The sequence below is a fragment of the Rhipicephalus sanguineus genome, chromosome 2 (assembly GCF_013339695.2).
Source record: "Rhipicephalus sanguineus isolate Rsan-2018 chromosome 2, BIME_Rsan_1.4, whole genome shotgun sequence".
Lineage (NCBI taxonomy): Eukaryota > Metazoa > Arthropoda > Arachnida > Ixodida > Ixodidae > Rhipicephalus > Rhipicephalus sanguineus.
In genome coordinates this window covers 22,707,814-22,732,860 of record NC_051177.1, presented here as the reverse complement: position 1 = coordinate 22,732,860, position 25,047 = coordinate 22,707,814, and the positions used below count along the sequence as shown (strand labels likewise).

General features: G+C 43.7%; 1 protein-coding gene across 1 annotated transcript in view; it reads right to left on the bottom strand.

The window, feature by feature from the left end:
* The window catches only part of LOC119382518 (alpha-1,3-mannosyl-glycoprotein 4-beta-N-acetylglucosaminyltransferase B), a 145,047-nt gene that overhangs the window by 8,272 nt on the left and 111,728 nt on the right, over positions 1-25,047 (bottom strand). The window contains exons 2-10 of the mRNA XM_037650234.2: positions 24,462-24,719; positions 22,886-23,019; positions 17,961-18,007; positions 15,481-15,594; positions 13,626-13,701; positions 10,998-11,118; positions 9,135-9,265; positions 7,490-7,597; positions 4,344-4,537 (exon numbers count right to left, since the gene is read on the bottom strand). Coding sequence (XP_037506162.1) covers positions 4,344-4,537; positions 7,490-7,597; positions 9,135-9,265; positions 10,998-11,118; positions 13,626-13,701; positions 15,481-15,594; positions 17,961-18,007; positions 22,886-23,019; positions 24,462-24,719 — 1,183 coding nt within the window. The remainder of the gene's footprint in view (positions 1-4,343; positions 4,538-7,489; positions 7,598-9,134; positions 9,266-10,997; positions 11,119-13,625; positions 13,702-15,480; positions 15,595-17,960; positions 18,008-22,885; positions 23,020-24,461; positions 24,720-25,047) is intronic.

The following is a 25,047-nucleotide window of genomic DNA, read 5'->3' as shown; positions in this document are numbered from 1 at the left end:
AGCATCTTGTGCAACCCACGGTGTGACACACAGTAGACAAAAGCCTCTGGGTGCCCGCCTCACCTCAGCTCAGCAGTTACAGTACTTTGCTCCCACTTCTTGTCCTCCTCTGGCTTGCAGATCGCTTTTACGTTACGAAGGAGTGTCAACACCACTCAAAATTTGTAGTCAGTTTGGCCATTACAGCTTAACTGTAAGCACCAGTCGCTGTGCACTGGCTTTCTGTACACAGAAAAGGTCACCCACTTGTCATGCCACTGTACCGAAACATCTAGCCTGCTCTCGTTCCACACTGGACTGGATCAACGGGTCTATGGAGCTGAGATTGATGAGGAATCTGTGGAGTGTCATCATCTTTATGATGCAAAAGCAATCAACATACCTCACAGAAACTTTTGGGTGCCAAGTTAGCCTCAACAATCTTCCACCTAACAAGAAATATTTCTGTTGAAGACGTTTTAATGCTGCATATAAAGAAATTGTAAGTGTATCTTTGGCTACCTAATGAAATTGCAAGCTTAATTTTCAATCACTAACTTTAGGGAGGGGACACGTAATTGCGTAAGTGAAGCTGAGAAGTCGCGATGTGGAGTATGCTTTGTAGAAGTAAGACTTGTCTTACTTCTACAAAGCATACTCCACTTCACTACTTCTCAGCTTCAATTTCACAATGGACCTTTTTTACGATAGGTAGAGCGCCCCTATCGGCGAGAGCCAAAAGCAAATACGGTGGCTTTCCAGTTGACGCGACAACGTGGGAGCTTGTGCGTTCATTTGCTCCCATGGCCTCAGAGACTGCGCCCTCGCAGGTTTCGGAGGCCATGCACCACCCAAGATGTTTCGGGGTGGCGCCGTCGAAGTATTTCCGCCGTGCATGCGCAGAAAGCACAGCAGAAATACTTCGACGGCGCCACCCCGAAACATCTTGGGTCCATTACGTGTCCCCTAAAGCTAGTGATTGAAAATGAAGTTTGTAATTTAATTAAGTAACTGAATAATTACCATAAAATGTTCGAGCAAGCGCCTCCCCTACCGTGAAGGATAATCCGACCAGATTTGGAGGGGGGCGCTTGTTCGGTCCCGGACTGAAATTCAAGATGGCGGCGGGAAGCAGCTAAAAATAAAAATGCCCATCCATGTTTCTAATGAAACGCTTTATTTATTTACTGTTTTTATTCCCGCTCGTCACTATCAAACCATTGAAACAGCGACCACTTTGACCAATATACGACCGGCCACATGACAACGAAATTTCATAAACACGAGATACGCATTCAGTGTACTCGTTCTTGTGGTTCTTTTTTACAAGCTATGCTCGTCTTGAAAAAAAGTGGCCGCAGGGGAGGAGGAGGAGGGGGCGCTTGCTCGATCACTGGCGCCTATTTCAGATCTCCCAAAATAGGGAGGGAGGTGCTTGCTTGGGTGGGGGCGCTTGCTCGGCATTTTACGGTATTTAAAATTTTCTTGCTGCTATTGGTGTCCACCTAGCCACAGCCTACCTGCAAAAATGGCAAGGACTTGACTGGTTTTTTTAAGTGTTCTTCATGAACAGACGCACTGGGTCTTACATGTAATACTAGGGTACTAACATCTACGAATTTGCTTGCCTTGAGATAAAAATAACCAAACAATCTGATGCTATATTTTTGTGATGACTTTAGGGATGCCAAAAACCACAATGTTGATAAATAGCTAGAAAATAAATGTGCAGCCATTCAGCTGTTGTGAACGCAACGCAGAGCCTCCAAATAACACCAAACTTGTGGTGGTACTAGAGTGCCAGATGAGCACCAATTAACCTTAACACATTTATTTTTTTATGCGCAGATTGTTTTAGAATCTTTGTTCCAACGAATACAAATGCAGACAGTGACATGTAGTTATTTTGCAAAAGCTAAAATCAGTTATTACTAATGCAAAAGCCCAACCAATTTAATTATCCCACTTTCAGAGTACCATATTAGTGTTACTGAATTGTGGCCCACAAGAATTCACACCGTTTCTCATGGAATCACCACCTGTCACTTCCCTTTCTGCTCTTCAGTGTTCCAGACTGCGTAGAATAGTGAAACAGTCACCTATAAGATGTGGCTTATGACTAGAGGCCGACCAGAGGCCGGAATTTTTAGGCACTAAAAAAGCTCGTTTTAGGCACCGAAAATAGGCAGGCAAAACCACGTTTTAGGCCTCCAATATCGTAAATATAGGCGCAATAAACTTTCACGTAAATGCAATGAATTTCAAATGAAGACATGCGTGAACTCTATCTATGACAGGGAAACAAGAATGTTATTGCTTAAGATGGCACAAAGGCGCCAACAGTTGAACATAGCTGTGCAATTGTGCTTTGTCCCACACGGTTCGCAGAACACGGTCTCTCCCGTGTTCTGCAGGGTGAGTCAAGTGTCCACTGTCGAATCAACACACTCCTGGGTGTCTTTTCGGCATGACTGAGAAGGGCAGAGCAGGAGAATACAGCCAGATCACTAAAAGAGCAGAAGGGAGAGATTCCTCGTATTGGCCGGGTCGAATCGCGTACAGCCTATTTCTCCCCTGGCATTGAACCACTGGCATAGTCAAGCGGGGAAGTGGGGGGAAGGGTTCAACCCTCCGGCCCCCCGAAACTTTTCAGTTTTGCGTATGTGTATATACACGCACACATACAAACACATGCACAAACATATATAAACTATAGGTGAAACCTGCCCTCACCCCCCCCCCCCCCCCCCAAAAAAAAATTTTCGGCTACGCTACTGCGGTGAACACCCTAAAAAGTAAATTACAAACAAAACAAAAGCTGCATGCACATCGCCTTCTTTTTCTTTTTATTGCGATAGCAATTATATGGACAGTTTCGGCTGGAAAATGTCCGTCCCCGTCGCCGTCATTCCCCGTATATGTATAAGTATGTATATATATAGAAAGGCCACAAAGAAAAATAATTAAGAAATTCTTTCCGACGTGCGGAATCGAACGGGTGACCTCTCGCTTTGCAGCCCGTCGCGTTAGACGTTAGGCCACGACAGCACTGTCGCTCAGCCTGCTAACGGCAAGCTATTTATATACACCATGTAATTCAGCATGCTTTCTTAGTGGCCACATAGATGGCGTGACGTGCGCGCGTGTTGCGCGCTTTCAAGATCGTCGCCCCGCCCCTGCGAACGCCGTTGTTGTTCACTCTACAGGGCGTCGTCGCTTTCGTGCGCTTATCTCAAGGAAAGAAGGGGCAGCCGGTGGGGTGCTTCGCTTCGCTCACTGCCGCGGCCACGTTTGCGAAAGGAGCGCGCTGTTCAAACAGAATTAAGTAACAACTGTGACAATTAGTTTGCGCTCGTCTTGTGTGTACCTGTTCGTTTGTTTCGTGCGTCCTGCTTTATGTTTGAGCAGTGCGCTTCAAGTGTCGAGCTGTGACGCATTAGTTCGCGTTCGTCCTGTGTGCGTTCTTTTCGTGCGTCCTTTGGGCTCGAGCGACGCGCTATCAATTTCGAGCTGCTTTCCGTTCTTCGCGTTACATTACAATTTATTGCTATCGCAATCATTGCTTCGCCGTTCCGGCGAAACTGTGACTTTTTTTTTTTCTTCCTCACTCTCCTTTCCCCTGACAGCTCTCGGCGGTTTCGCATTCGCCAACCGCTCGCCGGCATGTCCCACTTGACTGCTGCTAGTGGTTGTTTCCGGGAGTTGGTTGAACTAGAGGACTAGGTTGAAGCCCATAGTTCCCAACAGTCAATGTTACGCGGTAACATGAATAACGGTCTCAGATAGCACTCAGGAGCGAAACTTGAGGTAAATAGTGTTTATATAAGTGCCAATTTTCAAAAAAGGCATTTGTAACCATTTAGGCACAAATGCCAAAAATAGGCATTTATAGGCGCTATAAAAACACTATAAAAACCCTTCTTAACCTCTAATTCATGCTCATGTATGAAAATGGCGCGATAGGAGCGCAAGGAACAAAATAGGCATTTGCCTAAAATCCGGTCAGTACTTATGACACATACGAAGTTGAAAGTAGCCTATAGTGTCTTTTCAGGGAAGGCTGCAGGGCCTATCAGAAAATGTCATTTAACATATTCAGCATGACTACCAGGTATTGTTGGATGTCACCATGCTTCATTTACTCTGCCTACAGTAACAGTATGTATGAACTGGCAAAACATAAATCAAAAGAATAAACTAAACTCATAACTATTGACGGACATAAACTAGTTGGATGCCATCAAAAAGGAAACAATCATTGCTTCGCACATGCAATATAAAAAATTAGTGCATTAAAAATAATTCTCAATACCATCCTCACCAACTTCTCAAAGATCACAAGCCTTCCCAAGCTACATGCTCACCGTTCTATCCGGATGGGTGGTGTGAACCGAAACGTGATGTTGTCCCCTTTCTGGGGCATCAGGGCCCAGAAGAAAGTGGCGCCCTGGTAGGCTCTGGCAAGGTTGTAGTTCTTGTAGGACTTGAGTGAGGTGGTCACCACAGCTGTTGGGTTCGCATGGGCAACGTGAAGTGCCAGCTTGCCAAAGTGGCGGTCCTGAGTGTGGGAAAGGCAACAAGACAAGAACGTATTGCATTACTCCCCAAATGTTTGGTAAGCAGTTCATGTACAGGGTCGTCCACATCTAAGGTGAACACATCGTTAGTATTAAGGCCTCATGGAAGCTGATGTTCAATACATAATTCGGAAAACTATTAGTATTGTGTTTATGGACACTATTCTTAGACGTCATATAACAGACATTTCCCTCATGAAGTAGAATTTGCGTTCTAATTTTACCGGCTTGAATACTAATGAGGTGTTCACCTTCGATGTGGTCAACCCTGTACATACTCCACCTCAGTCCAACTCAGCTATCGTAAGAGTCACAGGCAGTGCAAGTCAGATAGCTTGCTGGGCCAACTCCAAAAATTGTTTCAAATGTACTCATGCATGCCACACTGCTGCCGTCTGCTCACGCAGGTATGGGACCAAGCAAATGCATTTAGCAATCACAGAACAAACAGTGCAGTGCCTGAACTTCTTCAATTATTTGACAGTATACCGAATGTTGCATGGCTAACAGCGCCAGGGCATCAACAGTTGTTCCAAAGACGCTAAGTCATGTGCAGTAAGTCCCAAAGTGTACCTTGTTTGACAACTATCAACTAGCTTCAAGATTCCCTATTACTGTGACCTTTTGTCTTCTTTGGAGTGGCAGATTTTTGCGGCCCTTCAGCCTGAATTACGTGAAGCTTGGCAGAGAGGTGGAATTTCACGGTGCAACCCGCCATGGTGGTCTAGTGGTTATGGTGCTCGACTGCTGACCCAAAGGTTGCAGGATCGAATCCTGGCCGCGGCGGCAGCATTTTCGATAGAAATTAAAATGCTTGAGGCCCACGTACTTAAATTTACGTGCACGTTAAAGAACCCCAGGTGGTCGATATTTCCAGAGCCCTCGACTACGGCATCCCTCATAATCATATTGTGGTTTTGGGACATTAAACTCGAGCAGTTACTATTATAATGTCATGGTGCATACAATTTAATGCCGGGCTTAAATGCATTGCCTGTTTCATCTAAAATAAATCCCAAGCGTATGCTGTCTACAGTTACCCCCGAAAAAAAAAAAGAAAAAAAAAAGCTTTTGTTGCGATAAAATTGTGCTGCAATCTTTGACAGTCACAGCATGAAGCACTTTGTTGTTATAATGAGAGACGGCACTTCTCTTTAGTGTGAGAATTTTCATTGTCTATCCAGTGATGCTGCCCACAATGTGCATTTACAATTTATTAGCCCTTGAAATGCAGAAAACATTGGCCACACGAGAGCACAGTGTGAGTGCTGTCCTTTTCTTTTTATCGCCATCGTTATCCCCAATGACTTTTGCATTTATACAAACTACCCCAAATTTCTGTTTACTTCAATTCCAATTTATTCTGGACGTACACACAATCCATTTACCTGAACAATGTAGTGAACCAAAGTAAAAGTGGAATAACACCCGTGTGCAAAATTTCATAAATGTATAAACCTGTGGGTTCAAAGAGTCACTATATTCTGTGCATAGCCGTAGCTTAATACATATAACAAACACGAACATAACAAAGCGAACTAAAAATGTGTCGTCAGTATCAGCATGTAGTGAATACATGCTTGTAATAAACAGTGAATATGAAGCAGGCATTTTTGTGTCAGGTGTGCCTTCACTATACTGACGCTTTACAGCTTTTACGTAAAGTTAAGCATAAGCATACAACATGAACTGTTATCCAGGCCAGACACTAGTAGAAGGTATTGTGCTAGTGTTGGATTCAGGCTGAGTTCTGATATTAAAGTCCATATACATCTCTACCTCAGAGATCTTGCTCATGTCCTAATAGCGCTTCCCTTTAGATTGAGCGTTTCATGATATCTGCCATGTGAGGAAGGTAGTGGAGGGCGCACCGGGCTTCTTGAAGTCTGTTTTGATCTTATCTCAAGTGGGGAATGCATATTTAAATAAAAGCTGACCTTGCCCCTCGTCACTTCTTTTCATCTTTTTGAACCATTATGCAACATTATAAAAGCTCACTATTTGGCCCTCGTTACTTTGGACAATCAGATAATTTGGACTCTTGCTCTGCTCACAACAGTTATGTGCATCATTTAATGGCATCAAACTCAATTTGGCTTAGGATATATCTGACCACACCCAAGCTAATCCAGATGATCTTCGGTGCATGCAGAGTACTGCAAACGTGCAACACAAAAGAGCGAAAACGGTGCGAGTCTCCAGCCAAATGAGGCAGTGCGGTCCACATCATCATAGTCATCAGCAGCAACAGTACGATAGGTTAACAGAGAGCCAGAACACCTTGTGCCTATTTGCGTTTACCATCATCGTGTGACACCACATTAGTCCCGTACATTCAAAGTTGGGTGGTCACCGTCTATGATAGTGTTGTTAGCGACGTAGGTTTTATCTGCAGCAGGTCTCGGATTAGGACACAGGTCATGCATTATGGCCACTTTGTGAAGGAAACTAATAATAATAATAATATCTGGGGTTTAACGTTCCAAAACCATGATATGATTATGAGGGATGCCGTAGTAGAGGGCTCCAGAAATTTCGACCACCTGGGGTTCTTTAACGTGCACCTAAATCTAAGTACATGGGCCTCAAACATTTTCGCCTCCATTTGTGAAGGAAACTGAGAGACGATGAGAACTGCAGGTTGCACGGTGCTTTTATGTGAAGTAAGAACAGAATTTATGGATTCATTCAGTAAGTAAATGTGTGTTCATGTAGTAGGAACTGGCTCATTTCTTTTTTTTTTTCTTACTGCACCATAAGTAATTTGACTTTCCATTAGTTTGGCCATTTTTCACAGCACCGTGAAATTTGAATAAGCAAGTTTTTACTGTAATACATTTATTGGTCTGTCACATAGAAAAGGCTGTCTACAAGCAGTGATGAAGTCATAAACAAAGCAGCACTACTTTTTTGACCAGAGAGTAAGGAGTTACCTTCAGTTTCTGCAATTTGCCTTTCAAGGATGAATGCATGCCCACATGCTGGAATAGTGACGGCTTATAATGGATCCATATGGTATCTACTCTCTTCCGGCATTGTTTCTGTTGACAAAATAAATACAACAAGCATTATTATCTCAATGTTCCACAACACTGCTGGAAACTTGAGTGGTACTTCTTGCTGTTCCATAAAGGTTATAGTTCCAAATCAATAGCATGAAAGCTTAAACATGGACAATCGTTTTATGACTACATCTATGAAAGCAATCCCTGACAATAGGCTAACATACATTCCTATGAAACTTTTTGAGCAATGGTGAACTCCAGTTGGGAATTTGAAAAAGCCATCTGAACCCTCAAGTTAACATGCATGAAAACTCTAGACTTTCCACAGAAAAACAAATCTATTCCATGCTGCATCGTGTGAAAGTCGACAGATGTAGCAGGTTTGCATATTATTTCTGCTGACAATGTTCTTTGGTTCAGCAAAGTGCTAGGGTAATTTCAGCCTTACTGCTACACTGTCACCATATATTGGTGCTTACAACTGTGACTGGCCCATATGCTAGTAAGTAAAAACTGCATCCAACACACAAAAACTAACATGAAGTTTCACGCAGATCTTTCACACATTGCTAAGGCCATGAGAAATTCCTCAGCACATGAAGGTGACACAACACATTCTTAAAGTCACAGCTGAAACTCTGTTCTGATGGCAATGAAGGAAAGCATTATTTACCTTGTCATTAAAAAAAAAAGATGAAAAGCTAATGTCCAATTAATTTTGACCTTCTGTGGTTCTTTACCATGTACCAAGTCTAGGTACACACTACATAAACATTTTTATGTTTTGCGAACTAACTTCAGCACTGCAGTGGAACATCATGCCCACAAAAGCTGGTGCCACGAAGAAAGATAATACAGAAGGAACCAGGGGAACACACAAACCCTCTGAGGATTGAAAGATCAGACAAATAAATGCCCCTGCTGGCATCCCAGTGCCCTTGAGAACCTAGAAGAGGAGCTACTGCCAATCTCACTGATACTTTGTGGTAGTAGTGGGTGTGCTGTTTGCAGCAATTTGTAGTATGTGTACAGTGTAGATAGGGGGTGTGCACAAAGACACCTAGTGTCTCTGCATTCATGCTAGACAACGAACAAGGTGATCAGAATGTTTGCCTAACGAAGAATTCAAGCCTTTGAAGGAGTAGAAGGTTAAGCAAGTATTGGCAGCATACACAATTTTTCCTGTGTACCAGGAGCCAAGGCAGTGATGGCCAAGACCACACTTGCACATGACCTAGTGATGCCACATACTCATAAAAACATCACATAATGACGAATATTGCAGGTATGATAGAAAAAAAAAAGGAATGTGCAGCATTAACTGCAGGTGGCCATGAGCCATGGTGCGGCAATTTGTGAAGTTGTAGTTCACAATAAAAAAATATGCGTCAGTGGATGAAGGAGCTGTAACAAAGAGATGAAGCTGTACAGCTTTGCTAGTTTGGACACCAATGAACAGAGGCTGTTTATTGTAGCACTTGGCTATGTGATATGCCTACTCGGGAGTAAAACCACATAGGCTATGAACAGAACTGCCATCAGTTTGTTAGAAGTAAATATACTTGATACTTACGGGGTCATGATCATTTCGGCAAACCATAGTGGAAACCATGTTGTCTAGAAGCCAGTCAACAGGCTTGTCATTGTAAAATATGAGAAAGAAGGCCACAAACTTGGACAGGTCCACACACTTGAACAGTTTCCCTGCAGAAAAATAGTTTTATGTCTTAAGAACCTGCAGATCCTGAACATGGTTGCAGTAAAGACCACACAAGTTTTCACAGTCCATTTCAGCCCACTTGTTATACCACGGTCACACTGGCAAATTTAGTGTCATTTTGAGCAAGTGCACTTACGTCCCTGGAATGTCACTTTGGTGGCGCTATGCTACTTTAGAAAGGGAAGTGTACTACGGAAATGATGGTAATGGTGATGGGTACTTAAGTAGCACAGCAGATATTTGTTATTTCAGGCAATATTTATGAAGTAACAATGTGTTACAGCTATTAACAGCCCTTAATATAAACTTTACATACAAAACGGGGCGGCTGCAGCCATTGCACAGCGTGTGCTGGGCATGCCCCGGCGGTCGTGGCTGTAAACTGCCTGAGAGCGAGAATAGCAGAGTAGTTTTTTTTGTGGTATAGTATGTTTTAATACATAAGAATATTCCTAATAATGAAAACGATAGTTTAAAAATACTATGAACTCGACCGCGGATAATATCATATCTGTTCTCAAGCCACTGCTACCGAGGCTAGACACTCCGTCGCAGCGAAGTGAGTTTGGCAGATGCACTCGCCGGCAAGTGCGCTTTGCTGCGAGTGTCGCTAAGCGTTCCCGTGTGACAGTGTGCAAATTACACTAGGGATGAAGTGCACTCCCTTAAAGTGCACTTAAGTTGCCCTATATGACAGGGGTATTACAAAGTGGCTGAAGGTATAGGCAAAGGAGAAAAGAGTGATACTAGACTTAAGAGTTCTCAAATGCTTGAAGTGTGACATATACTTAGTCTACATGTTACAAGAGGTCTCGTCGACAGACTGGGAACACACTTTTATTATGTTTAAAGTGTCTCAAGGCTTCTGCACATCCTGTTTGAATGCAGTGTTAGCAGAAATGCTTTGTGAGACAAGGCAGCAGCAGTCCAGTTTCTCACTTAATTCTGGTGAACAGAATTAGTCATGGCATCTGATGATGTGAGAGTTCTCAGCATTCAGCTTCAACTAATATTATGAATGTCAACCTCTTGTGTTTCTTGAAAAATGTGTGTTTCTGCTGATGTTTATCACTTTGCTTTGTGTATTTCTATGTTAATATTGCAACAAGTGCGAATACTTGTCATGTTGCTGCTGTTATTGTACAGGGAGGTGGTACCAGTCAAGCTGCCTATATGCAGCTTTTATCCCATCATCCTTGCTGTTTATACATGTATTGTAACCATGTAGCAATAAACTTCAACTTCAACTTCAATTTAGTAACAGAAGCAAGCACCATCTGTTGCTTACCTGGCACAAAATTACACAACATAAATCGGTTATAAATGCATGCAGAGCCTTTGTGGTTCACCTGGCATACTAATGAAGCACTAAATGACTTAAATCGAGCAGTGTATGGATGGCTGTGTTGCAGGTTTATAACAAAAACAGCTTGACAACACTTCCAGGAAACACTAGCAATTCATAAGCATTCACCACCTGTTCCAGTGACAGCAACATCACCTGTTCAAGAATTTTCACCCCCTAAGAAAGCACTGTTTATCATTCAATGCACGTATAATAAAAAATATTTGCAAATGATAGTGAACCTGACATAAAAATTATGAAACATAGTATGTGTTTTTAATAGCTGCTGCGAACTCGCATGTTAATAAAAAGATAATATGTGCAAATACGACAACCCCCGATTGCTGTCTAGTAAAATGTTGCTGAACTACCGATAAACCCTAGCTGGCAGAAGTCGAGGATCATCCAGTGCCTCTTGTTGGCTATGTGATTGTATGCAGCATCCCTCATTTTTGTGATGTATCCAGGCTTCGTGAGGATGTCGTCCTCTAGCTACAGACAAGGAGAAGAAAGCAAAAACCTGTAAGCATGCTACAGCAAGAGTGACAGAAAAGGACAAGCTTTAATGCCTCCATCCCACCCTGTGAAAGTGGACGTACTGCGAAGCTGGGCATGGACATTATAATTACGATTAACCATTTGGAGGACTTGATTTGATCACGTGTGGTGATCTCCAGCAATGGCCTCCAGTCCCGAGCCAGAGAAATCTTCAAACACAGTCAAGACGAGAACAACGTGCTATGCAGTACACACATCAAGTGGCACCATCTCTCTTACTTTCCTTTGCATCAGGTGGTACGACAGAAGGATGCCCCCTCCTCTGATAATCTCACCAAAATCTGAGATGGCAAAGCACACACTAAACTTTTTGCCACCTTCTATGCTTCACGACATGTGCCAAACCAGCCTGGGGAGAGGAAAGGGAAGGGAGTACTTAATTTATTACACTATTATTATTATTATTATTATTATTATTATTATTATTATTATTATTATTATTATTATTATTATTATTATTATTATTGGGAGAGTGCTTGAAGATTTCTGCACCTCTCCTTGTATTACTCCACCTTCAGGATTGGCCCACCTTTTTTTTGTGAGCACAATTACGATAACAACATGAAAAGTCCCACCCAACAAGACATCTCCATTTTCACTGCAAAAAATCATTAAAGGTTTCGTGCTGTTAAAAAATATTCAACTAAATGAAAATGAATGCATGTGTGAGTTCACGGTTACGCGATGGTGAAACAGTTTCGCATCATCCGTGAAATCATCTCGAGCAAGATTTTCGCTTAATGCACTAAGTCGGCAGGGTGCAACAAGAATAGAGCAGCACACTCATCTGGAGGCCATTTCACATGATGAAGCTTTCATCACACTGGACTGCATTCATCATACCATCACTGCGATTCTCGTTTGCCAAAGCAAAAAAAAAAAAGCATAGATACAGGAACAAAATCCATTGAATCTGCACCAAGAGCTCTTCCATGGTTCCTTTTGGCTACTGTGGCTCAGAGGTACAGGTATCCCATTTTTCCAAAAGGTAAAGGGTGGTGTCAACTAGCTGCACTGAGGGAGAGGGATGCACAATAATAAATCGGTCATCACTGTGATAAAAATTGGAAGCTTATCCATGCAAGGCTCATTCCAGTAGTACAGTACATCTACAGCAAAATTCAGCCAGTAATTGGGGCTGATAAAGTATGTGGCCTGGGGGAGGAGTGGGGGATGGTGGGTTATCACATACTTATCATTATGCATCTCCAACATTGACACAATGACATCATTAGGACAAATAGCTGCAAACGGCTGCATACAAGAACCATGTATTCTTGTGCTGACGGGTAGTTATGACCTAATGCACTCATTAAAACAAATACTATAGAGCCCTCAGAGTGATTAAGAAACATTCACATAATTTCGTACTATTAAAGAAATCTCAGTACATAATATCATAGCATACAGGTTTTAGCATTGCACTTAGGAAGTCATTCTGTGCACCCCACAAGTGCTTGCATCAATGGTGTGACACTGGGCATTACACAATTGGAACTGCGAGCATGTAAGATGGGGCTCCCTAAAAATTTCAACTGAAAATTTCCGTTCATTAATCCTCCTTTTGCCTTCTACACTTATACGATCAGCAGCAGCTACTTTTGAATAATGAGCTTTCTTTCTGCCTCTTTCTACAACCCGTATTTTTCAGGGTGTGCATGTCCCTCCTACCATTCCAGTTCAGCCATTCCTACAGAAGCCTCACGAAAGGCATAACAATGTGCATACTCACAATGCTCATGTCTGGCAGAAATTGTGCATGGCATAAGAAGGGTGTAGGCAGGACTGCTGGGCTCAGAGGTTTCAAATGAGTGAAATAAAGCTTAGAAAAGGGTGCCAAGGTAGCTTAGGGAATCTCCTGCTGTTTTTTTTTTTTCTCACTAGGCTAGCTAGTTAGGCACAAGCGTCGTGCCTGTGGTTACAAACTAATTTCAGGATCAACTAAAGATCCTGCCAATATGACTAAAACAAGTGTGTCTGCAAGCAGCATTAGCAGCTTTGTCGCTTGATCCTGTTTGGCAGTGCTCAATATTTAGAATTGTAGTCACCGAGTTTGTAGTTATTGCAAACAAAAAATTGCAATATGACCGCCACGAGAGGTCCTTTGGCTTAAGCAGCAAATGAAAATCATTCATGTGCAGGACATGAATGATAATGCGATTCAAATAGACTTTTACAACTTTTACAACCAGTAATCCTTTGGAATTACCACAAGACTTAATATGCAGTGGATGGCCATGTCCAACAATTACGACTGCGTTTATGGCAGCCAAAAGGTACACGACAGCTTCCTGGGACTCTACGTAAGCATCTGTAACAGTTTCATCTATACTATCTAAAAATATGCAGCTTGCTTGGTAATTAAAAGCAAAAAAAAAAGAAAGAAAGAAAAGAGCATATACAAGCAGATGCCATTTACTAATAAGATTGCTTGTACTGACCTGCACGTAAAATGTCCCCCTGCTTTGTGCGTACATCATAAGGTACGCAAAGTCCAATGTCTGCTTTGTCCTCCACCTGCACATTCAGGCAAGCACAGTATCCCTTAGCAGTATTATGTCCAAATCACACATAACCTTCAGCTCACAAACCTTAGTGGAACAGAACGGCAGATGGAATGAATCAACTCAGCTTTACCAAGAAAGCAGTATTAGGGAGCACATACGCACAAAAAATTTAACAATATTCTCTAATGACAATTAAAACCTGTGTTCTGCGGCAAATGAGCAATGAGATGAAAACTATCTAACAACACCCGTTTTTCAGGACCTCTCCATTCAAGGAAACAAAGGCAAAGGTGAATTTGATTAGGCTAATTTATTTATTTCACCAAAAAGTTTTGCAACGTCTCCTTGTTCCACTAATGTTTAATTTACACCTTTGTTCGTTACTGTTGGAACAACCTGAAGTGTGTGGATAAGGTTTCTTTTAAAATGGCAAGATTGCAATATTTGCCATTCTGTTGTCCCCACTGTGCTCTCAGCCTCCCATATTTAGCCTTTAAAACAGATCACAATAATACAGTACAGGGCACGCACCGCCTTCATAATTTCTTTTGGTTGGATTTTACTACATTTCACATGTTAAATGCGATTTGGCACCTGAAAAGCAGGCACTAAGATTACATGAGTTAGTAGCTATGCTTGCTGTTCCTCCATAAATACAGTGCAGGGATTACACAACTGTAGCGGTTGTCGAATAGTGAAAATGGGAACTAAATAGAAAAAGTTTAGAAGAATGTTTTTTGGATATTGAACATTTTCTCCCTTCTAGAAAAAATAAAAAGAAAAGGTGGTGTAAAGTCCATTAGAAAAAAAAAAGTGTTACTTATAATATTTGGCACATGCATATTTGTGCGTATTGGTTTAGGCTACATAGTGCATCATGAAGGAAACAGTAACGAAACGTGGGAATGTGTACTGCACAAGCATGTGCTTATAAAACTTGTGCTTGTTGAAGAAGGAAAGCACTGTAAATTTTTTTGAAGCATACAGGCATGGTTAGGTGGGCTAACTAATAACGTGCTTTGTAAAGATCAAGACAACAAACTGATGAGCTGCACAAAAGCCAGGCATCTTAATTTGATGTTTGCAAGTTATTCAGTTTAAGTGGTCTACCTTATGCCTTCGTTCAAGATGCGCATCAAGTACAGCTCTCCTGCAGCATGACCATTCAAAGCAGCCCCCACCATAAGTGCCCTGGCATAACTTTTATGAAATCCTCTGCCTTCTGCATCAGGAGGATAGATGGCACTGCTTCTGACCTTTGTTGCATTGAAGATACTATAGAATGTGTTCTCTGCCACCGTCTTCACTACAGCGTGCACAGGCTGTCACTTGTGACTGCACTGTATCATCTCAACAGCAAGCTGCTATCGGAGCAGACAACAATACTGGAATGATGATGTAAACAGTCACCACACCAGAAACTAGTCAAGCTATTATTGAAGTTCTTATGTGGCACTGGCCTATTGGACACATCTAAATTCTCCCGTTTCCCATCTCCTCTATTTTTTGCACATCTGCTTTTTGTCTCCACTTTTCTTCCTTTTGTCTTCCCCCAAGAGTTTAGTGGCAAACCAGAAGTCTCTCATCCGGTTAATCTCCAAACCTTTGCTCCATTTGTTGCTCTCTCTCCCTCACTTTTTCCCTCATATGTGAAAAGAAAAACCCACATTAAGTCCACATATTTGAACAGCAGATTCTCACTTTGTGCAAGAATCAAGCAACAAAAATTGTTTGGTTCATATGCAAAGTTTTGAATTGTCAGTATAATATATAAGTTCTGTTCACTCACTTCACGCGGATGAGTGGGTCCCCCAGCGTCTCCGGCAGGTGGTCCATGTCTGGGTAGAAGGACGCTGGCGGGGAGATGATCTCCAGAAGACCACTCTCGACATGTTCGCTTAACCTGTTCACATAATACACCAGGGACAGGGAACAAAACGACGATTCATTATTGAGCTTTAATTGGACAAATAACTCTGGCAACCTGCACAGGTGCCTTACCCACATTAATAGACGATTACCTGCAATGTCTACTTGTTATTTCAGCTTTTGAACAAATATGCATTGAAAGTAGCAATGCATATGTTGTACATTTTCCTTTCATTGTGTCATGTTTGTAGAATGCTTCGAGAAATTTATTAGACCTAGTTTCATTTTTCGTGAGTGATACATTACAGTGCCCACTGAAAACTACATATAAGGCATTAGTTGCTTTTCCATTGAAATCATGTTTTACAACACCAAATCTCCTTCCTCATCAGACGCATGAAAGCATCGGCTTATGGAGCACAGTTTAAAAGAAGCCAGCGCACAATCACAAGGCAGACAATCAAAGATAACACAGCGCTGTTTTTGTTGCCGAAATAATCAGCACCATGGTGTTGTCCTTCCTTGTCTACTTAGGGGTTGTGCACTTGCTTCTTTTACAATGTTGCACCAGCAAGCGCAAGCATGACCCTTTCAGGGTCAAAGACGGGTCCACTGTTAAAGGGAACACTTACACGAAATGCATGTCTAGATTTCGTTCCCTTGGAAAAGCATCGTGGCTCAGATTTGCATACGACTACTGGTGGTTGACATTTCTGACTCCTTCTGACGGACTAGTGCCGTGAACGAAGGCATGTTACCACGCCCACTTGCATTCAGGGGGCTAACAATATGAAAGGTGCTGATTTGAGTGTTCCCTTTAACAGTGGACTGTACTGTACATGTACGTCATCGCTTGTATGTTTAAAAAGCACGTCTTTTTTCAATCATTTTTCTTGCTTGGCATGTGTTGCCACATTGCGGGAATACATGGACATTTTTTCTTGCGCTGATGTCACAGTTTTTTTCATGCTTTACTACAGGCCTGCTATCATTTGCGCATCCGGTTACGCGAGGCGGCTAGTTTCGGTTTCATTCTTTGGGTGGTTCCCGCTTCTTGCGCCCGCAAAAGTGAGGGCTATCTGGTTTATAATGTCTCAAAGGGTGACCGCTTTGTTGCTCTCTCGTCTATTGCTCTCCGAGGCGCGATTGAGCCTGTTTCCGTGCAGGCGCCGACTTACACAAACGATGCTGCTGTGGTTGCGTTTCCTGTTTTGCGGACTCATAAAAGCCGCTCCCGTCTCGTTGGCGATAAGATGAAGGGTTAGCATAGGTTTCTCACTTGTTTTTGCTTTCCGGATGCACGCACAAACATACAATTTTTTTCAGTGCGCTCACCCACGCAGTTTGCTTGCGCTATGGAAGTGCATGCCGGTTACTCTGCTGCAAGTGAGTCTAGCGGTGATTCCTCCGAATTACCGCTCGACTGCCGAGTCAGAATCTGATTCATTGGATGTCAGCCACCATGAGAGGAGTTACTTATGAGTTAAGACTGGTAATGTTGCTGAACGAGCGCCATCTCAAAAGCGTGCGTGGCGGGACGATGCTGATTGGATGAAAGGTGACTTTTCTCCCTCCGTGTTTCCATTTGATGCCATTTCATGCACTTATTTTAGTACAGTTGTGAACTGTTTATTGCAAAGCATCAGTTTTTAACAATTGTACAAGCTTCTCTTTTAATGTAGCTTGTTGTTACTCATGCATAAACCATGTGTATGTAAAAACACAAATGATTTTTTGTCCCACTTTATGGTTGCCCTAAAAAAATTACGACGATTTTTTGACATAGATTCGTCTGAAGAATTTAAATCAACAATAAACCCTGGGGGGTCGCATTTGGTGAAAAAACTTGACGCTTAAAGGGTTATAATATTTTCATTCATGCATATTGTTTTTGCCTAACTGATGTATCACTGATGCATAAATGCAATTTAATTGCTTAAATTCCTTGCTCTTTGGGTTCCTTATAAATAATCTGTCATGCACCCGTTCCAGAGGAATCACTTTATTTTGGAATTTTCTTAAAGAAGATAACAGCAAATTCTCAGCAGTTTGCTGCATCTTTTATGTTTGCTTTTATAGCAACTAAAGGATCAAAATAGCGGCAGCTCCAACAAGTGAATCCCCGTCAAAGACACAAAACCACAGAGGCGAAGGAAGCTGCAAGCAAGCAAGGAGTTAGAGCTCATTACGATACTGTAACATGAACACAACAAAACTTTTGCCAAATTCAAATCGGTCAAGCCAACCACACAGTGTGGCAGCTTTATTCTTTTTTGCATGTTTTCTATGAAAATCTGCATTCTTAGATTTTTCTTCATTCTTCTGGCACATGAAAGCATGCATGCCAAGGGGCAATGCCCGAGATGGTTTGTGAAGTTTCAAAAGTACTCAGATACTTACTCCTCTTTGATTTCTTTGGATTGCGCCATGACGTAACTCAGGTCAGTCTGTAGGAAAGAAAAGTACACAAGTCAGAGGGACAATAAAGTAGCATTGAGGAATTTGTCGAACTATCTCAGACACATGCACAATTCTTCCGCGTATGTATAAAGTGCAGCATTTTATACAGATATTCAGTAAGTACCTTGTCATTGGCTAAAAATGTCTCTCTATTCAAATATCTTATTTGTTCATGTTGGCTTTTTGACCAACTCTTAGCATGTTCACAAAGACAACATGTACTTTAGCAGATTTGACATGTCCCTCCAACTTTTTTGTGAGTGCATGTACTTGTGCTCACCTTACTCCTTTTATGGCCAGTGTAATGTGTATGTTTAAAGAACATTCGGAATGCAATACCAATGAGACCTAACCTCATAGATAAAACAATCAAATGGCTAAACACTTAAATGAAGTAACATGCTTCCACATTACAATCATCAGTGGTAGGTCAATAGATGGAGACTGTGAACTCTTCATTCACAAATACCAAAAAAGCGATGCTGTCAAGTTCGGGTACCCACTTAACTTGACATAAACTAAATATAAACTATAGACTATAAATACAAATTCTATGCTGCAGCCAGAAACTCATCTTACGAGAAATACTCCATCTTTTAAGGTAAGTGGAACCTCGCTGTAACAAAATAGCAGACAAAAAATATTTTAATTATATCCAATATTCGTTATAAGCATGTGTGCCAATATCGTGATCATTTCTATGTGAAAAAGGCGCAAAGGTGGCGCCAGGGGGGTTAGCTTCCCATTCTAATGGGGGGGGGACGTGACAATCACACACCTGCCCCTTCCACCTCGTATAATGTCCAACAAAACATAATCGGCTGAGTTTGATGGACCATCAGCGGCTCGACGTGCATACACATTGGAACATTGAAGGAAAACAATAACTTACATATGCGCATTTCGCCCCATACGACCGCTGTGTTATATTGGGACTTGAACTTTAGCTTGCCAACAGTAGCTCAACGAAGACAAACCGCTGACCAAAACCCGCCCGCCCAGGACAAATACACAGACACAACGGCGCCTAACTAAGCACTTCGCTGCCCAGTGGCGAATTTTCGCAAAAGCTGGACATGGAGGTAGTTAGCCTTAGGCGTAGTATATACAATCATCATGGCTTCGATGGGGGTCGGCAAAAGTGAATCAGTGCCGTGTCTACGTAGTGGCAACAATGTTCACGTCCCACATGCTTGCAGCCTTGCACATGTGCATCATGTCCAAAAAAAAATATTGAATACCATAATGAGACGACAGTTGGAATTGCAGTTTAGTTAACATATTGGTGCCACCGGAAATATCGAATAAATGCAGTGATGCTACCGAGGACTTCTGATTTGGAGCAATTTTTCGGAGCAGCGAAATTCCATTTTGGAGCACTTTAGAGCAGCAAAAATTACCATATTGGAGCCCTTTGGAGCAGATAATTTTGCATCCTCGAGTGCACTACAGAAGCAAATTGCATTAACATTCAAGCACCTGAATAATTATTATGGGGCTCTTACGAAGGGCTAGAAATAATTCGACTCATTGCAGATCTCATGGAAAAAGCCATCTCTGGAGAGCTCCATATTTCACTCGATAATGCAAAAATAAGGGCTTATGCAGCTTGAGTGTTCTGGAGTAACCTCTTCAGGCGATTATTTTCGACACTAGCAAATAAACAGAATACCGGATCAATAAAATTGTACTTTATGAAATAATACTCTAAAGTACATCTACGTGGTTATCAGCAGACAGTGGTAGACAAACACCGTAACGTACAACAGTGCCTCAATGCTAGAGAGTCACACTCTCCCTAATGCATTCCCCTAAGACGACTCCAAGGCGAAAGCCAGGTCCTTCTTCTTCTGAATCGATGTGTTGATCCTCCCCCTCCCTCTGTGCAAGCTTTCTGCAAGTCACCTGGTTTTGCACTACCTCTATCATCGGCGCACCGATCACAGAAGCAGTGCAAAGCAACGATGTCATGTAATGACGTCATCACGTGACATTACGGTATATGACGCCATGATGACGTCACCAGTTTTGACGATTTATGACGTCATGATGACACCATCACGTGATTATTTTTTGCATCAGTCGATTGACGCCGCCGACGGTCAATTTTCGTGTTTGATGAAGCATCTAAGGCTTTTGCAATAATATTGCGTATTGATCGTTAACAGCCTGACCGTTAACAACCTGGCCTTCCATACCAAACTGTCCTACACCATGTCACCTCTGTGCCGTGCGAGAAACAGCTTCGCTAGTCATCCACTTCACAGAGTGGAATGTCATTTTAACATATGGTGTAGTAGCGCAAATTCGACGAGGACAAAGAGCTGCTACACCATATGTTAAAGGGGTCATGAACCACCTTTCCAAGTAATGATCTAATGACCTCAGTATCTGAGTTTACTGCCTCCCGAATCGATTGCCGCAAAAATTTCTCGAATCCGTCAAGAATCAGCGGAGTTACGGGGGTTTGGCGCTCGCTCCCAGCGCTTTCTCTCTTTTCTCGTGCCGACGAGCGCACTGGAAGCTACACAGGGAGGGATGGCACGGGGGAAAGAAGTTACGTCAGCGCGCGTCATGAAACGCGATCACTCTCCCGCTGTGATTCGCATGCGCGAGTGCGGCTACCGTGTGGAGTTAGCAGACTGAAAAGTGCGGTGCGGGCAAGTGGCGGCACCCCGTGGCAAGAAGCATCTCGTCCGGCTATCGGCCAATAAGCATGCTATGTCTCTTGCGACGTAAACTGGCAGATCCGGGACGTCACCATGCAGACGCCCCGCCCACCGACGAGAGTGAGAACCGGCCTCTGTTTGAAAAGAGGGGGCCTGAGGAAACGGCAACTTCGCGCTCCGCTTGTGGCCTTTACGCGGCGCGCGACTAATATTTTGCAGAGCAGTTCATAGCCGTGTCAGCTTTCCGCAGGATGTGTTTCTTCAACAAGCCCAAGGGGTGCTTCATGACCCCTTTAAAATGATATCTCACCAACTAGCCCAGCTCTCAACCCTACTGAACAGAGTGGAATGGCTCATTTTTTCCCCTTTTTATTGTGATAGCAATTATATGGACACTGTCGACGCGGGTTTTTGTAGTTGCCGTAATTTTCCGCATAAAGTCCAAATTGATAACATCACCCCGCGCATTCTACTCGCGAGCGCTAGCGACGAACGCGGCTGAAGCGGAGAATAAGCGAGCCGGCCGTCTCCGTCGCACGGACAGCGTATGCGATAACATCTTCCCGCGTGCGGGCCTGCCGTCGATTGGTCATCAAGCAGAGAGGAAACGCCCCGCCCGTCTTTCGTAAGGAGCATGACGGGACGCCAGGAGAGGGGAGGGTGGGGGGTACTGCATTGCCCGAAGGGCGCAGACGCTGGTGCGCGCGCTATCTCGAGGCATCAGGAGACGGCTCGTAAACTTGCTGTGCTCTCAACGCTTACTACGCGTTTAGAGAACTCACAGCACGAAAACCGCTTCGGTTCCTGGAGCAGCCATATTCCCTTAAACTAGCGTTTTGTTGAGTTACGCGAGATCGGATCCAAAAGAGTTAGCTGCTAGCCTTAGTTCGTATAACAATACAATTTGTTTGTATAGCATTCACTGCTTCACCCTTAAGCGAAACTGAGTTTTTTCATCTGTCAGCAATCGACACTAGAAAGCGATGGGCGGACGTGTAACATGGCGTAGCGCTTCACAGTGGGCCGTTAGCGACGTGCCCGCTACTGACAGCTGCGCATATTAAAACGCAACTGCGGCTGCTTCGACCAGGAGGCATGCTTTTATTAATGAAATGACATTTTTTTTTAAAAAAGCAAGCAAAAAAATCAAATTGGAACCCTAGCACTCACGAGCTCGAAAGGGCAGGGCCTTGTAGGGGGTATTTACCGCAGAGTGATTACAAACCCGGATGTGCTGGGGGAAGGAATTACGAAAAAGCTCTTCTGGATGAAGATCCATGGGAAAAGTATATCTGAGGAAAAGTGTCAACGCAACCCCACAGTTCACGTGCTCTTCCATAGACGCGAAGCACGGAAAATTCGATATTGCGATCCCAGATTTCATTCCGCGATGTCCAGAAACAGAAGTGACAGACAGTTTAGCGACACGCGTGTATTTATTACTGAACATGGTTTTCATTATACGTGCCGTGCCACGCTTGAAACGAGCTACCAGCAGCGTTTCAGGAACAGACGACGTCCGCCGATGGATCGCCGCCACACTTTCACGCTGCTGATTAGCCTATAGACGTCACGAGCCACTGCGTAGAGCGCGTATTGCTGTCGAGCCGACTTGCAAAACAGAAGCTGCGTCGGCACCGTGCATGGCGTCATGGCACGCATGCGCGAGCGCCGTTTATTCAGCGGAATAATTCTTGGTCCGTGGTTGTAACTTTGACCGGCCCCGAGATCAAGCTGCCCATACTTTGACGCGCCCGCGGTGCGATTGCCGTTGATAGACGCGCCCAAACCCGAGACTCTGGCGCAGTTTGGCGCAAATTTCGTCGATATTATCAGGATGGCGCAGTAAATACAATTTGGCGCAGTTGGCGCAGGAGTGGAATCACTGAATAAATGTGCCATACAAAAATGAACAGTTAAAAATTTGTCCGTGAGCGTACGTGATATGTTTGCACACACTGACGGGGGTACACGTCAAATAAATGTGCAGGAACGGAAAAAATGTGTCTGAAAAGTCGGTCGGCAGCTGTATGTGAACTTCAGGCGACATACCTTGAGGGTCGAGCACGTGCTAACGAAATTTTATTTCGTTATTGCTCTGGGTCACGCATTTTTAGTATCATTATTGTGGTCGACCACATCTTTCAATTTCGTACACATCCAATAATTAGTCAATGCAGCAGTGGAGAAACGCACCTCCGCGATGAACACTACGATGAGCGATACAAGTCTCTCCTCGGGGCTCATGTTGTTGATCAGGTTCTGTAGCGTGGACATCAGGTAGCTTTGAACCTCTCGCCTTACGGTGGGCACACCCAGCACCATGGTCGCTGCGAGAACACAGAGGCGCAACGGTGAGCCTAACGCGACGCCTCGGCAAACAAGGACAAAGATGCGTAGAATCGTAGAGGTAAAAATAAAACGGAAATACCATCATGCCACGTGCCTGTGCTTGGTGTCTGTGAAGTCCAACAACATTCGTAAAGAGCATAAAAAGGCAGTCCGATCAGTTGAGATGACTTCGCGTTGAACTGTCGTTCTTTCCATTGGCGTAGCCAGGGAGAGGGGGAATGGGAGGGGGGTTCAACGCCCTCCCCATTCAATTTTCCATGTGTATATATACGCGGGCACAAACAAACGAATGCCCGAACTTACATAAAGGTTAAATAACCCCCCTTCCCCCTCCCAAAAAAAAATTTCTGGCTATATGCCCCTGGTTCTTTAGTGTTCAAGAGATGCCTCTCTCCAGAATACCACATATACACGACAATTTCAGCTACTGAAGACATAAACGCTAAGAAACAGCTCAAAATCAGAAGCATGTGATGAAAATAGCAATGTAGCAAAACGTGCCACGTACAAGTTGAGGCATTTTGCTGCTTCTATTCTGCTATTGTTATACAGATCTCATGAAACATGTCGCATGCACACTCTGGCGCACCCGATCCAATCTGTACTGTGAAATTAATAAATACGTGCGAAGAATAGGCTCGAGCAGAACTTTATCTGGCCAAACTACCCCTACCAGGGGCGTAGCTAGGATTTGTTTTTTTTTTTTTTGAACCGCACTCTTCCCCACCCCTACCACCATCAGCTCCTTGTTTTTCTTTCTTTTTTTTCTTTTTTTTTGTCCATGGTTGTTCACTATTTTTTCGGGTTTGCTGCTTTTAGAAGCCTTTGACCTTGTGACCGGAATATGAGCTACACTTCATATGGGCTCCCTTCATAGGGGTTTCACAAATGGAAACCACGGTAGCGCCAACAAATGCGTGCGTGTTATACGGTTTGTTCGATATCTAAAAACGCTAAAGTACGATTCGCACGAATTCCTCACGTCAGTTCTGGTACTGGAACTAGATTTTACAGGTATACACCGGCTTTACGTACTGTTTCATGCAGAGGAATTTCTAACAGACTTTTCAAGCTGGGATTTAACCAAGCACGCGGACTTCGGATTAAAGTGCTTTGCACATAACACAGGTTACGAGGCGGAATGCGCTGGATTATAGTCCCGTTCACAGAAAATTTAGTGCAAGTTCTCTTTAGTCAAAACAAAAAAGGCACAAGACAGGTCACTATGGCGTGTGTGTGATTGGATCCCCGCTCACACCGGACGAGCGATTTCGCATGCAGGAACTAACCGTGCAAACTGAGAACAACCAGGAGTCCGAAAATGTTGGCAGCTCCCTCGCATGTATAGTGCCTGTGGCATCATGAGCACGAAAACGAAAGAGCCTGTGAAGCACGCTGCTCTCGACTAAGGTATACGCACCTCCACTTCGTCCCCTGGAGATCTTGACAGCGGGTCTGATGGCGTCCGGACCCGCGGTCAGATGCGGCAAGAAATTGTAGATGGCCGGCAGCTGCAGGTCGAGGGGCGTGCCGTCGCCTAGGCTCCCGTTGCGGGGCACCAGGTGCTGCTGCAGCGCCAACACGTCCTCCCAGCGCTGGTGGTTCAGCATCTCGGCATGCCGCAGTCGCTCCTGAAGCTCGGCGACGCGCTGCACCAGCGCGGATTCCTCGGACATGTCTGCGCAAACAAAACAGTTTGGCGTCTCGTCAGCTCTCTGGTGCACTGGACAGTTGTTAACAGCACAGAACACTAAAAGAACTTTTTGGACTAGTTGGTAGTTCATTTTGTTATAAAATTAATCGAGCGCAAAAATGGCGCATCACAAACGCCCACACCCGCATATTTTACTCAATACTTACGTATTTTGTGTGTGGTGTGTGTGTGTGTGTGTGTGTGTGTGTGTGTGTGTGTGTGTGTGTGTGTGTGTGCGCGTGCGCGTGCGCGTGCGTGTGCGTGCGTGCGTGCGTGTGCCATTTCTGCGCTCGATTAATTTCATAACAAGTGA